We start from the raw sequence: 17,501 nt of genomic DNA, 5'->3' as shown, positions 1-17,501 counted from the left end.
ATACACCCAAGATCAAACGCTTGGTAAATCCAATCAGGAGCTCCACCTCTAGACTAAGTCCAACCACCAGGCTATGTTCCCAGCTGTAGACTGGAACTAAAACTCCAAGAGATCCTAAATCCAATTTTTTTTTTCTCTTCAGTCTTTAAACTTCTTCCAGTTTGTGGGAAGAGGCATGCATCATCTCATTAGCAGTTTACACTGAAACCTCAGCAAGTCATTGAATTTATTTTCAGAGGAGGCAAAAGAAAAAAAACTCAAAAGCTATTTGTAGTTTGATACCACAAAAACCCCATAAAATGCAACTTCCTTGTTTTGTTCATTGGCTTTTACACAGATGTCAAATTAGCAATGAAAGCCATGTGCAAGAAATAGCCATAGTCAACTCGCTATTCAGTGAAGGAAGAAGAGGAATGGAAAGGCAGATAGAGGGCTTCCCAGAGAGCCTCTCCTTCCAAGCCCAAGAGTTGCGGTGTCGTTTTTTAGAAGTGGTTTTTATTCTTGGCATTGGTGATGAAAAAGACTGTGGTTTACTTTAGTCAGGCTAAAGTAAATAAAAATTAATTGCTTCACTGATAATTAATGCTGGCCAGTGGCTTAAAGGAGTAGATGCTGGACCCAGAGTCAGAGCTTTCATTAATCAGATGGACTGTATTGTTCCATAGCTGTGAAGAAAATACCCAGTATTTATTGGGAATACACAAAGAAATCATTGTCTTCATTGGAGGGGATTCTGTTTATTATTTCAGTTACTCAGCTTTGGTGCATGGATTTCATTTGAGTGCTAAAATTCTGGAAAAGATGTTATTGCTTTAAGTAGGGAGATTCCTCAGAAAACTTGGAATGGAACCACCATTTGACCCAGTTAACCCACTCCTCGGTCCATACCAAAAGACTTAAAATCGGCATACTACAGTAATGCAGCCACGTCAATGTTTATAGCAGCTCAGTTCATAGTAGCTGAGCTGTGGAACCAAACTAGGTGCCCTTCAACAGATGAATGGATTAAGAAAATGTGGCATATATACGTAATGGAATATTATCCATGAAGAAGATGAAATGATGGCATTTGGAGGTAAATGGATGAAACTAGAGATGGTCATGCTAAGTAAAGTAAGCCAATCCCAAAAAACCAAAGGCTTAAATGTTCTCTCTGATATGTGTGTGCTAACACAATAAGAGGTGCAGGGGAGAATAGAAGTTCATTGGATTAGACCAAGGGTAATGAAGAGAGAGGGGATGGAAATAGGGAAGACAGTAGAATGAATTGTACATAACTTTCTGTGTTCATTACTTCTGTGTTATCACCACATCATGTACAGCCACAAGAATGGGAAGTTATACTCCATATATGTATAATGTGTCAAAATACATTCTACTAGCATGTAGAACTAAAAAGAACGAATTTTAAACATTTTAAAGATTATTACTTTCGGAAAAAAATAGTTGTTCCTAAGCACCATCCACAGAACAGCTGCTGATCTTTGGTGATGTTTCCACTGGTCTGCAGCCTGAGAATGGCCCGGGGCATGTGGCCAGGGAACAGAGACATCTGCACCACTGCTCCTTCCTATTTCAGTTGCAGGAGGACACTTGGCACTTGGTGTCCTTCCTCCCAGTCCTCAGAAGGGAGAAGCCACTGAATTTGGATATTCTGATATTGGCCATCTTTAGTTTGCCCAGCACATTTCAAGTGATTCCACCTGAATAAATAGGAGAGTTCTATTCAGTCAACATTCTTTGAAACTAAGTTTTTAACAAAATGATAGAAAAGTTGGATATTTTTAATACTGTGTCTCGAGAATAATTATAAGCCATGTTATAAATGATATAACGTACACCTGACACAATTATAAAATAATGACAAAATGAAATTTTATGTTTTAGTTTCTCTGCTTCAAAAAAATTTAAGTGATTTTTTTTTAATGTTCTAGTGTTATTATAATCTCAATAAAAATGAGCCAGAAAGGATCCTCAAGAAAGAATCATTCTAGGTGTTGGGAATGTAGCTCAGTGGTAGAACACGTGCTTAGCATGTGAAAGGTTCTGGGTTTGACCCCCAGCACTGACCAAAAAAAATTATTTTTATTCCAAATGATGCTCTTCCTCTATCTTAATTAAAATGGTCTTTTCTTTCTAATGAGAATCTGGTGGTGGTTAATGGTAGTTGGCAATATTGGCTAGTCAATGTCACTAAATACTTTTTTTGAATTTTTAGAATATCCAAGCTACAATATACCATAAGAAATATAAGTTAATTGTAGCTGCTTGTAAAAAATAGAAAAGAATAAGAAATAAAGAAGGACCCAGGATATAGCTTACTGGAAGGGTACTTGCCTAGCACGCATGAGGCCCTGGACTTAATGCCCTGGACTTAATCCCCAGGACAATAAAAACAAATTTAAAAATGAAAATATGATTGTCAAGATAGGAAAAGATCACTTCTTATTTTATCTTTACCCTGTTTTGTCCTCTGTCTCCAAAGTTAAAGGGAACATTTATAAGCAAGCCTAGCTATAAGGTGTAGCTAATTCATAAGATTGGCCGGTCCTCACATTTATTTTGTATAGATTAGAATAGAACTAGGCAAAGACCAGGAACAATCTTTCTCCATGTATCACATACAAACTTATTTAAAAAGAGAATAACAATGTCTCACTGTAGCAAGTCTTTCAGCTTTGGTTTGGTGTTTGAGAACCTATCCTGACTCCTTGGCTGGGGCCTTCACAGATTCTGCCCACAACGGGTGTGAATTTCGGGTAAAAATCACACAGAGACCTCTCACAAGTGCCAAACTGATCTGATCACATGGACTGGCTTTTTCCTGGTGCTGCTTTTCGTTTTATTATTTTACATTAAAATTTTAATAGCAGAATGTTAAAGGAGCTGTGAGTTTTGGTGATACTGCAAAAGGTTTTATGAAGCTTCAAAATCTACCCCCTGGGCCTCAGATCACGAAGTCGAAAATAGCTCTGGGATGAGAAGTGAAATAAATGTAGGATTATTTGGAAACATTACTAGAAATTTTCTGAAGTGAGTTTTCGTTGAGGGTTCATATTTTTTTTCTTTGTCTACTGAAAAGACAATAGTTTTCCAATTCACAAGAGAAGGCCCTTCTCTTCCTAAATGGGCACTGAGAGACGGTTACTGCCTTTAAGGTCATGTTTTACTGGCCAGCTGTTTTAACCAAATACTGCTTCAATTGCACTGTGGATTCAAGTTGCTACTAAAATGAGAAGACCTGCCCCTGAGTTTATTAGCAGATGTGCATTCTGCAAACCATCGTTACATCAAGAGCTACAGCAGCCAGATCCTTGACATGTGGGCCACACATGATCGCATGCTGAAATGTACCCATTATTCTCATTGCCATTTCCCACGGCCTCTGGTCCCATGGATTGATTTGCTGATTTCCTGGCTCTATCCATCCTTGTCCTGGGTTGTATGTGTACTAGCCAGAGAAAAGAAAACTCCATCTTCAGGTTGGACTCTGGACTGAAAGGTTAGACAGCATCCTTGTCATGACAGAAATCTCGTGGTCTAGAGAGATGAGTCCCCCAAGTTTGGGAGGGTTTGGAATCTCAGGGTCAATCTGCCAGCTCCCTGCAGCTTTTCCCAAAGGCATTCTGGGTTTCACAAACTTGTTTTCACTGAAAAATGGCAAAACCCAAAGGGCCATTGAAAAGGCGGAACAAAGCTTTGGAACATCATGAAGCATAGTTACTGGGGAGCTTTCTGCAAAGGGCCTGGTGGCTGGCTGTGCAGTCTTGTGCAACTTTGCACATGTCCAGTCGAGAACATCTCCTCCAGGACTGGAAGACTTTCTTCCATCAGCTTCTGAAAGGCTTTCCTGTGGTCTCTTAGGATAGTAGAACCCTCTCCACCTCTCCAGTTTGGTTCTTCTCCAAGAATCAAAACGGAGAAAAGTGAAGAAGTGTGTGGATTTATAGCTAGCTCGTCATGTTTAATGAGAGGAGCTGTCTCTTTGGATTCTAGCTACTATAATTGCTGCTTTTTTTTTTTTTTTTTTTGTGGTATTGGGGATTGAACCTAGGGTTCGTGCATGCTATGCAAATGCTCTACCACTGGTACATCCTGGTCCTTTTTTTATTTTAGGACAGGATCTTGCAAAGTGACCTGGGCTGGCCTTGAACCTGTGATCCTCCTGCTTAGTCTCCCAAGTAGTCGGGATTACATGTGCATGCCCCCATATCTGGCTATAACTGCTTCTTGAATCTGCCTGTGATTATAGCAGGAGTTTAATAAATGTCTACAGAATGTATTGGGTTGTTCTTTGCTTTCAGAATCTGCAGAACTTACAAAGGCAGCCTTTATCTTAGTACTTAGTACCTCAGCTGAGAAATAGCCAAATTGGTGTGGATGTCAGAGATGAAAGATTTGTGAATTAAGATTTCCAGAGTAGGTGTTGTTTGCCATTATGAACCAGGAACCTGACACTCGTCAAGCACATCAGGCCTTTTTCCAAATGTTTTTCATATATTAATTCATTTAACCTTCATACCACCCTATCAGCTAGACTCTGTTATTGTCACCATTTACAGGTGAGAAAACTGAAATACAGAGAAGCTAGATAACTTTCCCAGAGCCACACAGCTAGAGAGCATAGATCAGTGATTAGAATCTAGATAATCGAGCTCCAAAGCTCACCCTCTTAATTGCTACACTAGAAACTTCAAGAAATACTAAGAAATCTTCTGGGTGCTTCTTTATACCAATAATTGGCTGCTTCTGAGCTAGGTACCAGGATACAGACTGCCATTATATGAGTTTTGCAGATTCTGAAAGCAAGGAGCCACCCGACTCGGGTTCAGACATTTATCAAACTATTTCTACAATCTTAGGCAGATTCAAGAAGCAGTTACAGCCGGGCACAGTGGCACATACTTGAAATCCCAGTGACTCAGGATGCTGAGGCTAGAGGACTGGTTCAAGGCCAGCCTGGGCTACTTAGAAAGACCCTGTGTCAAAATAAAAATTTTAGAAGACTGGGGGGATGTAGCTTGGTGGTAGAATCAGAGTATATGCCATGTAGTAAAGATAGTTTCATGAAATTTTTGTTTCAGATATTTAAAAACAGGTTTATCCTTGAATCTGGACAAGTTTCATTATTTCATAATGTTTCAAACTTCATAAATGTAATTACAATGCAAACACTATGTATTACATTACATAATCCAGCAGGTAGGAGACAGCTTCAAAAAATCAAGTACATTAATATTTATGCAGTAAAGCATATGAATATTGACCCCAAATATGATAAAAGTATGTAAATAACCTTCCAGCAATTCAGGTCAGGGTTTGTCTTCCAATGAGCTTTGATACTAAACTTATTTGAAATTTCTCAATTTTCAGAGCTTTAGAGATTTCAAACTCCAGGTTGCAAGTTTAGTTATGTGTATAGTGAGTCACAATATGAAATCCATTGCTTTGTTATTGTCTTTGTTGCAGTGCTTGGGATCAAACCCAGGCAATGCTAGGCAAGTACTATACCCCTGAGCCTCATGCTACACTTAGGATGATGAGATGAGGTTAAAAAAGTTGGAAGAACTTTGCTCTATGCTATTGCTGAAATCATTCAGAGTTAGCACTGAGAAGATCCATAGCAGCAATATATTCCATCTACCCCCAAAACCAAAACTCCTCAGTGTCATGACTTCCATAAGCCCCCCATTTCTTTGCCCCAGAAAAAGCCTCCTGACAACACGCAGCTCAGACCTCTGGACCACATTGCTTCTCCAGAGTCGCATCATAATCATCCACACCGCACATCTCAGAGTTTGGATTCTTTTTACATTTTTCCAAGAGAGATGAAGTTTTCACCTGGTCACTTCTGCTTCTCGGTTCTCCAGTGCCACTGAGATCTAGGCCATTTTCCCAGCAGAACACAGACTCAGGTGTTTTGGACATTGAGGGAGGTGGCAGTGGAGTCTCTGCCCAGGTTTCAGCAAATACTGTAAATTTCCTGAGTTTGTGGTTGAAACTGGTCTCCCTGGACCAGCAGCTGACATTTCCCCCTGTGGTGTTATATTCATGTTTCCACGTTTAACATGTCAGACTGAATGAGCATTGTGGTCTAAGGATTTAAAAGATTTATAATGGAGTCTTGAAAATTTACTTAAGGAATATGTACTTCCCCTAGCAATAACAAATATTACTACAAATGACCATATTAAATTAAAGTCACTTAGGCATTTCTGATTTGTAGGAAAGTTAAAATTAATCTTATGGCAGTTTCAGTTTCAAAATGAAAACATTGCTTTGCCTGACCGCAGATTTCCAGGCTGTTAGTCAACAGTGAATGAAGTCTCCAGTGACTTTTCTTTTTTTTTTTTTTTCTTTAAGAAACATTCAATTTTCTCTATGTGTAGAAAAATAATGTTAGAAGGAAAACCCCTGAAAAATCAACCATAATTATATCTGGGTAATATTTCTCTAGGAAGAAAAATTTTCATGCAAGGAGCTTCAGAAGTTCTAGCAGTATTTTTTTTTTCCATAAGTTAGATGGCAGATATATGGATTTCACTTTATTCTTTAAACTGAACATGTAAATGTGTATATTCAATTGCATACATGCATTCCATAATATTTTTAAATGTTTTAAAATACAGGTCATAAATCCAATTATAAATTTTTGGATTGAACCCTGGAGCACTCTACCAATGAACTATATCCCTAGTCCATTGTTATTTATTTTTTATTTTTTTCTTAGTTGTAGATGGACACAATACTTTTTTATTTACTTATGTGGTGCTGAGGATCAAACCCAGTGTTTCACATATGCTAGGCAAGCGCTCTACCACTGAGTTACAACCCCAGCCCCCATTTTATTTTTAACTTTGAGACAAGGTCTTGCTAAGTTGCCCAGGCTGGCCTCAAACTTGCAATCTTGCTGCGTTGTCTTCCTGAGTTGCTAGGACTACAGACATGCACTACCACCCTGTAGCGTGGTGGGAAGAAAGGGCCTTTCTTACCTAAATTCCTATCCCTTCCCTGATTAGTTCCTTTAGTGAGTAGGCTGGGAGCCTGATCCAAATGCTTCCCCTCACACATTAAAATAATAATAACTACAAGATGTATTGGCCAATATTTAACAGGTGATGTTTGCCTGTTTCCATGGCATAAACACTCTCACTATGGCCAGTTTCAAGCTACCAACATGATGTCACTGAACACAGAGCAGTGGCATACAGTTATATAGTCATTCTACCTACCTAAAGTATACAATATTAATGTAAATTATCTCAGTAAAAAAAAAACTAAGAATTGATGAGCATTGAGTTAAATATCTTTGTTTCGATATATTTGCTTTAATTATAAGTTCATATAACTTTTACTAATGGCCGTCTAACAGTTGGCTTACTCATAAGAATTAAGTGGTTGGCTCTCAGGAACCAGTAGGAGCAGGTTCCATCATGCTTCCATCTAATAATTCACCTGGTCAGAGAATCTGGGGAGGTGGGCACAACCAACCTTACCCAGAACGCAGCCCGCTGGGATTGCAAACCCAAGGATCTGAGCAACAAAACTTGGTATACATCTCAAGGATGGGCTTCCTGGGTTTCCTACCATACGTCCCTCCACTTGCAGCATGTAAATCCCCAGAGTGGTTCTCCCTGCACTTCCCCAGACCCCAAAATCTTCAGTTCCTCACACCCCTCGGTTTTGAAAGCCATGGCATGAATTTAAAGCACAAAGAAGCACAGGGGTTTTCTCGGGAGTGTTATTCAGAGTCCGGAGGCCTGAAGGGGTTCTGATACCAACTCTTTCTTTCTCCAGCACAGTGACCTTGAATGGGTCACCACCCCAGTTAGCAGTTTTCTGTGACAAATGAGGGGATCAGACTGAGTGATCCAACTTAACCAAGATTTCTTCCTGCTGCCAAACCTCACACCAGCTGTGAGTACAGAGGGCCTCAAGAGAGGGGCCTCACTCTTGAAGCCAAAGCTCACTGAGGAAGGTGCGTCTGACCAACGCCATGACTCCCTAAACCTGAACTCCCCTGTGGCCATGAGAATGCCAGGAGAACATTTCCAACCCCAGGGATGGAAAGACCTGGGCTGTGGTCCTGCCAGGGTATGTCAGAGTGCAGCCATCTTGGAGATGGAAAATGATTTGGTCTGGGTTCCTGGCCAGCAATGGGCTACTCAGTCTTCAGTTCTTGGCTCCAACCACAACCTTTACCCTGCTGTTTCAGCTTCTCTATAAACTCCCCAGATGATTCCTTGCCATCGGGAATCTGCCCACCTTTGACAAATAGCTGTATGGGTGGGACATTGCTTAAAATTTTTAGAGTTTTAATAAGTCTTTAAAAGGTCACAGGGAACAGGGGGAAGAGGAAGAGCATGACCGACTGCCCAGGGGCAGCTCAAGCCTGTTTTACCCAGGGCAACTGCGAAGTTGGTGTGGCATCCATCTGTTTTGTCACTGGGAATAAACTGTGCAGCTGTGGATCTTGGGGTGGCAGGGTTGCCATGATTTATGGTTGTGTGGTCAAGTTCGCAGCCACAATCCAGGAGGGAGCGAGGGAAAGAGGGCTGCAGGAGAGAAGGGCTGGCATAGCGCTTTCTGAGTGTGTTTCATGTTTAATGCTTTTAACATGGGTGCCTCATTCTTGCTTCTAGAAGGCTCTTAGAAAAATAGAAGCCACAGACAGACTGCCATGCGTAGCTGACCAAACACGCATGGGGGGTGAAGGTGGTGGGGGGGTGTGTATGTGAGGGTTATGGTTGTTTATGGTTGTGTTATATCCAAGCTCTAGGACAGTGTTTATTTTAAAATAAGAAGCATGAGTTACGGATACTTTTAACCCAAGAGAAGATGTGGAGAGTCTCTCTCATTTATTTTGGCAAGAGTCTCTGACATTAGATACGTGCTCTCTGGGCCTATTCCCAGTCAAACACTCTGAAGACAGGATTTATGCTCGACATGAGGCACAACCCAGGTGCATTCACATCCATAGCCGGGCAGTGCATCCTTAAGAAATTGGGAGTTGAGCAAGGTAGACAAAATGTAACACACAAACACATTGCAGTGCTTTGCAGAACAGGAACAGCTTCTAACTTTCGAGACACTTACTGTGGCCAGCAAGTTGCTGTGTTTAATCTACACAACTATATCTTCCTGAGTGGGCACTGTTATTGCCCTGTCCACCCACGGGTTGTCTTCTTAAGGCTCACAAGATGACCAGGGACCACAGAAAGTTCTGGGTCCATTCAAAAGGACAGAGGGCAGAGCCACAATAGGGCAGCATCCATCTGTTCCAATGCAGAGAGACAGGGGTGGGGGCTGTCCTGGCATAAAAGGCCCACCCGACAAGAGGCAAAGCTCTTATAAAATTCCATAAGCAAGAGGCTAAGGTAGAAGGATCACAAGCCTCAGCAAAAAGTGAGGTGCCCAGTTCTAAGATAGACAGGTATCCTGATTTGGGTTTCCTGAAACTGCTATCAGGTATGTACAGATCATGTCTAGTTGTACCCAGTCATGCAGGAGTCATCTTTATCACATAAGTTAGTGTCACCTAGTAGCATCGTTGACATACCATCGTAGTGTGTTGCCAGTGTTAACCAAAAGATCAAATTCTCCTGCAGAAAAGATTCCTTACCTACAACTATTGCAGCTTGAGCATCCCTGATCCAAAATGTTCCAAAATCAACAACCTAATCTTCAGATTTGGGGATTACCTATGCCTAACTGGCAAAGTCTCTGCGTTTGGAGTCTATGCAGATTCCAAAATCTGAAACAATTCTAGTCCAATATCTTTGTATTCTCATTAGACAGAGAATGAAGCTGAGGTTTAGAAAGGTTTATCAACTTACCTCAAATCACATAGTAAATAACGCAGCCAGGGTTTAAATCCTGGTCTGACTCCAATTAACGTGCTTTTAACTAAAGTGCAAAATGTGAATTTTTTTCCAACCCCTGTAGCCTGTTTATTTTGCTATTTGATAAAGTGGTTTGAATTACCTACCATTGAGGACACTGGGTCTTCCTGGTAGAAGCAGCATGTTTATCCTGTGGTCTTGCCCACTCCCAGGCACACTCTGTAACTCCATTTGAGAAGCACTGCACCATACTAGTAGCAGTTCTGCTGAAAATAATAAAAGAAAGCACTAGTTACTTGTTTTTCTCTGAGTCTATATTTTGAGTAGAGGTTTATGAGAAGGGTAAAAAACGATTTAAAAGTTAAAGAACCAATTTTGCCTCGGAAAATAAATGAGTACCTACCTGGTTACCAGGTGCAAACAATTCGAATTCCTTTGCATCGACAGTCCTTTCTTCTTTTTAAATCATCAACATCTTGTAGCACAAAAATCCAAGAGCTCAAGGCAATGCATGTAGCTTTATTACAGTTCAGTTCAACATATAAAATCCAGTTTATATATCTGGATTGTGTTGCAGGAGCCATTCAAGAAGTGTGCCATCCGTGCTCCAAGTATAAAAGTAGGAATTTTAAGACACTGTAACAATATTACTGTTGTTTCATTGGGTGTTAATTGACTCTAAGCTTTCACCAGGCCTAAAAGCTATCTATTGACTTCCAAAACTTCATAGTGTAGTGAAGAAAAAAATACTAAAGAATTTTGTAAGCAGAATGTAAAGTGGATTGTGTAAAACACCATGATTAAGTGCAATGGAATGAGTTCACGATGAGTTGTACTGAACTAGCAAGACACAACTGAAGCTGGAGGAACACGGGGAAGACTAAAGAGGGTAGGGTTCGGCCTCTCAGCCTAGGTGGGCACAGGTGTTTGCTAAAGGTAATCCTAAATGCTTTCAGATACCCTGTTCACTGTGCTTTCCGTCAGAATGTTCAAAAAGGCAGCTGGCAAAGTCTGCCTGCCAATAACACGGACAGACGTATGTTCTTTAGGTAAGAGATACCATTGCATAGATTGTTTTTCCTCTCATGTTACATGAGCTTATGAAACATTGGATTATACAGGGAGAAAAGCACAAAGTTTGAATATTATTAATGAGACAAGTTTTGGAAGAATACCTCAGAAATTTCCAAAGTGAAACTAGGAGGAAATGTGGTCTTTCCTTTTCCTTATTTCCCCATATTTTTGATTGGTGTATAACAACTGTATATAGTGGTGGTATTTGTTGTTACATATGTGTGCATGCACACGATATAACAATATAATATAGCCATGATCACTTCCCAGGATTTTCCATTTCCCTTCCCTCCTCCCACCCTCTGGTCCCTTTTCTCAACTAATCTCCCTTCGATTTTCATGAGACAGCTCCCCCACCCCCACCCCACCTTTATTTTCCTTTTTGCCCTCTAGTTTCCACATATGAGAAAATGTATGATCCTTGATTTTGTGAGTTTGGCTTATTTCACTTAACGTAATGTTCTCAAGTTCCATCCATTTTCCTGAAAATGACATGATTTCATTCTTCTTTATGGCTGAATAAAACTCTGTGATGTATCTAGACCACATTTTCTTTATCCATTTACCCCCTGGTTGACACCTAGGCCGCTTCCATAGTTTGAATATTGTAAATTGTGCTGCTGTAAACACGGGTATGCATGTGCTGATTCTAATTCTGGATAAATACTGAGGAGTGGTAGGACTGGGTTATATGGTGGTTCCATTCCTCATCCTTGAGGATCCTTCATACTGATTTCCATAGTAGTGCTTCTAATTTACAATTCCACCAACAGTGTAAACATATTTCTTTTCCTCCACGTCCTCTCCAGCATTTAATTGTTTGGCACTCATGATGGCTGCCATTCTAACTGAAACATGATGAAATCTCAATGTAGTTTTGATTTGAATTTCCCTAATTGTTCAAGATGTTGAACATTTTTTTCAAATATTTGTTTGGCCTTTCCCTTTCGGGTAAGAAAAATCAGAAGATAAGCAGATCTCTGGTGGTGGTCCTCTCGCACTGCTCATGTCCCCTCCTTTTGAATCCGCTTGGGAAGATTGATGTGGTCATTCTGCAGGTGTTTACCCAGTAGGATGGGTCAACTGTCGGGATAGAGTCTGGCCATCGTAGCCAGGGAGGCAAGACTGCAAGTAGCCAAGAAAAAAAAAAATTAAATTCAAGTAGCCATACGAGAATCTGGAGTAATACAAAAAAGAATCAGAGTTTTCATGAGGCCAGATATGTTAAGAGGTAGGAGGGTCAGCCCCGCCAGCCTGCAGAGAAAGGAAGGGCTCCATCAGGGGTGGTGGGGGGCTCGAGGATGGGTCCCTGTGGGTGGAGAAAGGGAGGACCTTCCGAGCAAGAGGACATCTTGGAATGAAAGGCATTGTGGTGGGTACAGGTCTGACCTATGTGTGGAAGTTTCCTGGCAAGGAAGATTTGCCTGACCCCCGTCTCTGAGGAGCATGAATTAGACTGGAAGATTCCATTGCAGAGGATCAAGGAAGCTGCTAGACTTTGAGATGGGGACTGACCTGTGGCCCAGCTCCTGTCCCTGGGCCAAGAATTTGTCAAACTCAGTTGACCATCGTGCCTCCTCCTGCTCCCTAGATGGCCTGCCTTAGTTACCCTCTGTTGTGGTTTCAGATTCATGACGGATGCTGCCCGCCGAGAGCAGGAGTCTCTGAAGAAGAAGATCCAGCCGAAGCTCTCACTGACCCTGTCCAGCTCCGTGTCCCGAGGGAATGTGTCCACCCCGCCACGCCACAGCAGCGGAAGCCTTACTCCCCCCGTGACCCCACCCATCACCCCCTCCTCTTCATTCCGCAGCAGCACTCCGACAGGTGAGTGGCTCAGCCCTGCCTCAGGGAGAGGTGCCCTGCGGGCTGGGAACATGGGATGTCTCAGATCTGATGACTACTTTGATTCTTTTCTGGCCTCTACAGAATGTATGGATTCATTTGATCTATTATCGAAGAAATGTTTATAGATGATTAATATGCATGTGATCATGACTTCATAGATCTTTTTAAGGCCTGACCATTATGCGTGGGTGAAGTGGTCGATGTCTTGGGTTGGCTTTAGTCGGTCAAGTACTACATGAACCCAGATAGCCACTTGTTGGTTACTGTTGAAGCCCAGTGATGGGTACGTGGAGGTTCCTTATACCATCTCCCTGTTTTTGCAGGTGTTTTTTTTTTTTTTATTAGAAAGTGATTAGGAATTAAACTACATTTAGAATGTCCAGACACGGAGCCACAGTAGGAGCAGAGGGGCTCCTCTCTGTCTTATACCTCATGGAGGATATTGGCATCCTCCCAAAGGTGGAAGTGATTAAAAATTAAAGTGAGAGTTGGCATCAAAGATGAAAATATCATCTCAGTGCATAAGACTGAACTACAGGATGGAGCTTAGACCTGTGACAAGTGGCTTCTTGGCACGTCTACCCTGAATTCCACTTATTTCCCAAACTTCCCCTGAGCTGAGCTCACTGAGTTGTTCTTCCCTGTTCCTAGCTGTGAAGTTGCTGGTTCTTCCCAGCAGAAGTGCATAAAGATGGTGGAAGAGGCTGGGAAGGTCCCTCTTCTTTGTCCTGAGAGGCAGACAATGATTTCCCTTCACCAAGTAGGAATATAATTGAATAAAAACAAAAGCTATTAGTTGAATAAAAACAAATATATAACATTGTCATCATGAGTGCCTCCAGAGAGAAGCTTACCTGGAAAGGTAAATGGGACTCAAATACAGAAGGAGGGAAAGAAGAAGCATGCTAACCAAGAGGGTTGCCTTATGCAAAGGCTGTGTGGTGGGGAGAAGCCTGGCAGGGCCAAGAGCAGGCCCAGAGGCCAGGATATAGGAGGTGGTAGAGGAGGTAGCAGGGCCTAGCGCATCATGGGTCTTATTAGAGATTCCAGTTGACTCTAAAATAAGCCACTAACAATCACACCATCATCTCCTTAGCATCATCTCATCAATGGTTTTCTCTTACAGTTTATATATTTCTTTTTATCCATCTCCCATCAAGGAGGTGACCACATTCATATTTCTCAAAATGTGTTTTAAAATGTTAATTGCACAAAATATTAGGATTTCCTCATAAGTTTGGGAAGATATTAAGCAAAGTTAAGCAAGTTTCTTTAATGCTGGGCTTTAATACACACTGTTATTCTCTTAAGGGGTGTGAGTTTGTCAGCTTTCTGAGGCTATGATAAAATACCTGAGGGAAATTGACTAAAAAAGGAAAATTTAATTTTGACTCTCGGTTCCGAGGTTTCAGTCTGTGGTTGCTAAGCCCCATCACTTGGGCCTGAGGTAAGGGAGAACCTGGTGGGGAGCACATGGGCAAGCAGAGCTGCTACCTCATGGAGGTTGGGAAGAGCGAGGGAGGAGGGTTCAGAGTTCCAATATCCCCTTCAAAGGCATATCCCAGTGACCTCACTTCCTTCCAGTAGACCCCACCTTCTAAAGACCCCACCACCTCCCAATAGCGCCACAGACTGGTGACAAGTCTTCAGCACAAAGCCTTCGGGGGACATTTCAGATCCAAAGAGGGGGAATTTACTAAGTTCCCCAAATTTAGCTGCTCTTATTGGGGGACCTCTTTTTTCTACTGGGCACTCAGGGACTCAAGGTTGAGGCACCCTAGATCCAAGGAAGACTGAGCATTTTGAAGATAGTATAGGTGTGGGAAGCAGAATGATCCGAGTCCCCTCTCACAAACCAGCGCTTTCCTTTACAAATGGCATTAGTGGCCCCCAGAGGCTCAGGTGTTCGAGGCTCAGTTGCCAGCTTGGCACTCTCAGGAGGTGGTGGAAACTTGAAGAGGTGGGGTCTAGTGGGACACTTGAGGTCATGGGGGTGTGCCCACACAGAAGGATCCGGGGATCTCCATCTCTTCCTCTTTCTCTGTGGCATCGTGGTCCTGAGGTGAATGGTCTTGCTATGCCACAGTCCCCACCGTGTTGGGCTGCCCCGACACCGGGGTCCTGAAAGCAGTTGGGCCACCTGATCATGGACTGAAACCACAAACCAAAATAAACCTTTTCCCTTCATAAATTCATCATCTTGGGTATTTGTTCCAGCCATGGACAGTTGTGTCACACACCAATTATACCCATTATATAGAGTTTTGTGTAAGTGCAAAATGTAAATTGCTTGTGTATAAATCCAGCATTCCATACATTTTATTTTGTGAAGAATGACTTTCCGGGATCTTTGGGTAACAATTCTTGTGAAAATCTAAGGAGTGAAAGAGAAGAAGGTTTTGAGAGCGCAATGTGTTACTGCGATCCTCTTTTCTGTGTATTTCTGTAGTGTTGGTTCATAGGGATATGAACGGGGTGCGGGGGAGTCTCAAACTGGATGTATTTCCTACCTGAGGTAATATGGACTGACTCATGTCCAACGCCAGATACACAGGACTGCCCCAATTAGTTACGGGCACCTCAGAACCCCATGAAAAGAAAGACACTTCAAAGTGAGGGTTTATTATTTTTCATGTAAGAATGTTTGGAAGAAATGGAATCATTTCCTTTCCTTCAGACGCAAAGAAATCTTTATGACACCTTACCATTTTAGCAATTTCCCACTGAGAGGATTAATTTATGTTGTGGTACAGATGTATCATTTTTGGTCTGTCAAGATCATTGGTAAGTTATTTGCTGCTTGAGGAACATTCCATGTAAACATCAAAAATTAGCAGAGGAAATGGTTTCTTAAACCCCTACCATGTACAGTTTTGATTGTGTACATTTTTCAATGTTCAGAATGTTATTTTACCTGTAGTTACAGAGATCAGCTTATTTGGCTTGACTCATGTGGTTCCAGTCACTTTCTTTGCCAGGTTATAAATAATATTTCACATTTCTGCCTCCTAAATTCACTCTTCCAAGTTCCATATTCAAGGTGCAACCCTGGGTCAGAAGACAGTTACCTTGTAGGAAACTCCATTTGTAAGATAGGAAGGCATGCTTTCTTGAGTAGCAAAGAGTAGGGCTTAGCTTCATTCTAGATTTTTTTTTAAATATTTCTTAGGTATTCTTGGGATCAACACGTTTTGTGGTTTCTCTTGTGATCTACCTACAGACTCCTGAGGCTGTAGTTCGGTATTTCTAACAGGTTCTGCCCTAAAGAGTTGAATGTCAGGATGGCGCCTAGGAAACATTTCCTAAAATCTTCCTGTTAAGGGTACAGTCTTGGGACTGGGGCGTGGCTCAGTGGCAAAGAGCTTGCCTAGCACACGTGAGGCACGGAGTTCGATCCTTAGCACTGCATAACAAATAAAATAAAGGCATTCTGTCCATCTGCAACTACAAAAACTAAAAAATTAAAGAGTACAGTCTTGATTTGCATTTCCCTTTTCGTATAAATGCTGTGTCTTGTAGCTGGAGGGAGAATGCCTAGACGGTCTGATATCCTTCTCGCCTTGGATTCGGGGTCACTACAGACCCCTTCCTGACCTTTGGTGTGTCTGCTTGTGTCTTTATGCACCACCTTGTTCTCTGTGTTGTCCTTTCATCTACTTTCTAGATTGGCTAACAAGACCTTTATCCTAGTCTAGTCTTTCAGTTTATTCTGCTTGCCCAGCGTCTTCTGTATTTAGGCTCTTCTCACTACTCCAACCAGGAAAGCGTCTCACGTATTTTATAGAACTACTGTATACCACTACCAGTTATAAGATACCTTCCCTCAAAAGTTTTCTTGACATGAAGAAAACAATTAAATCAATGGTGATTTGTGGTAATAATAAATAATACTAGACTGTTTCTTCATAACACATTATAATGCGTCTTCTGATCATTATAAACACTCAGTGGGACACAGGACAAGCCTCATACCCCACTTTAAAGACAAAGTAGTTAAGACTCAATTAAACAACTCTCCCAGTTTGGGGTGTTTCCGAGCATCAGGACCTGTTCACTGTACATAATTTATTGAGCATCAATTTCGTTACGAGGCATTGCACCAGGTATCAGGGATGCAGAAAAGCATGAAGCCTAGTCCTCATGGGTTAACACTCGTATCCCTTAGCAGGTGCAGGTGAAGCACATGTAGGAGAGAGCAGACGTGATGTGTACACACGGGACCGTCACCAGCACCAATGATCAGTGAGACATGGTAGAGGTACACACAGGGTTATTCTCTCCATGCTGTTTCCGTGCTGCTATAAGGTTCAAGAAATTTCTTACATCATTGTAAGGTAAATGTAAGTGCCAAAGAAGTTGGAATAAGGTGATGCTGGAGAGAAAGTGACTTGGACAGTTTTATAGCCCATGATCACTATGGAGTATCAGCTTAGAGTATTAGTGAGCAGACCTTAATGGGTTGACAAAAGGTGGTCTGTAAATCTTGAGTGTTCCAGGTCGACCTTCAGAGCTCTGGGAGCATGGAGGTATAGTGACCTCAGATGAGTCTAGTTCTGCTACTTGGCAGACAGATGGCCTGGAGCCCTTCTAAGCCTTAGTTTCCTCAACTGTGCAGGGCAGCTGTGCCTGCCCCAGAGTGAGGTTAATGATTGAGGACATGTCTGGAAACAACTTCTTAACATCCTCTGTACTTGAGCCTCAGGTTCAGAAGGGACATCAGCTTGAGCAGAGCTACTCTGC

General features: G+C 41.9%; 1 protein-coding gene across 1 annotated transcript in view; it reads left to right on the top strand.

Moving 5' to 3' along the window:
- Positions 1-17,501, top strand: part of Jazf1 (JAZF zinc finger 1) — a 327,008-nt gene that overhangs the window by 264,852 nt on the left and 44,655 nt on the right. The window contains exon 3 of the mRNA XM_026407474.2: positions 12,544-12,740. Coding sequence (XP_026263259.1) covers positions 12,544-12,740 — 197 coding nt within the window. The remainder of the gene's footprint in view (positions 1-12,543; positions 12,741-17,501) is intronic.

The sequence above is a fragment of the Urocitellus parryii genome, chromosome 3 (genome assembly GCF_045843805.1).
Source record: "Urocitellus parryii isolate mUroPar1 chromosome 3, mUroPar1.hap1, whole genome shotgun sequence".
In the NCBI taxonomy this organism is placed as follows: domain Eukaryota; kingdom Metazoa; phylum Chordata; class Mammalia; order Rodentia; family Sciuridae; genus Urocitellus; species Urocitellus parryii.
This window is presented reverse-complemented; position numbering and strand designations above follow the sequence as displayed.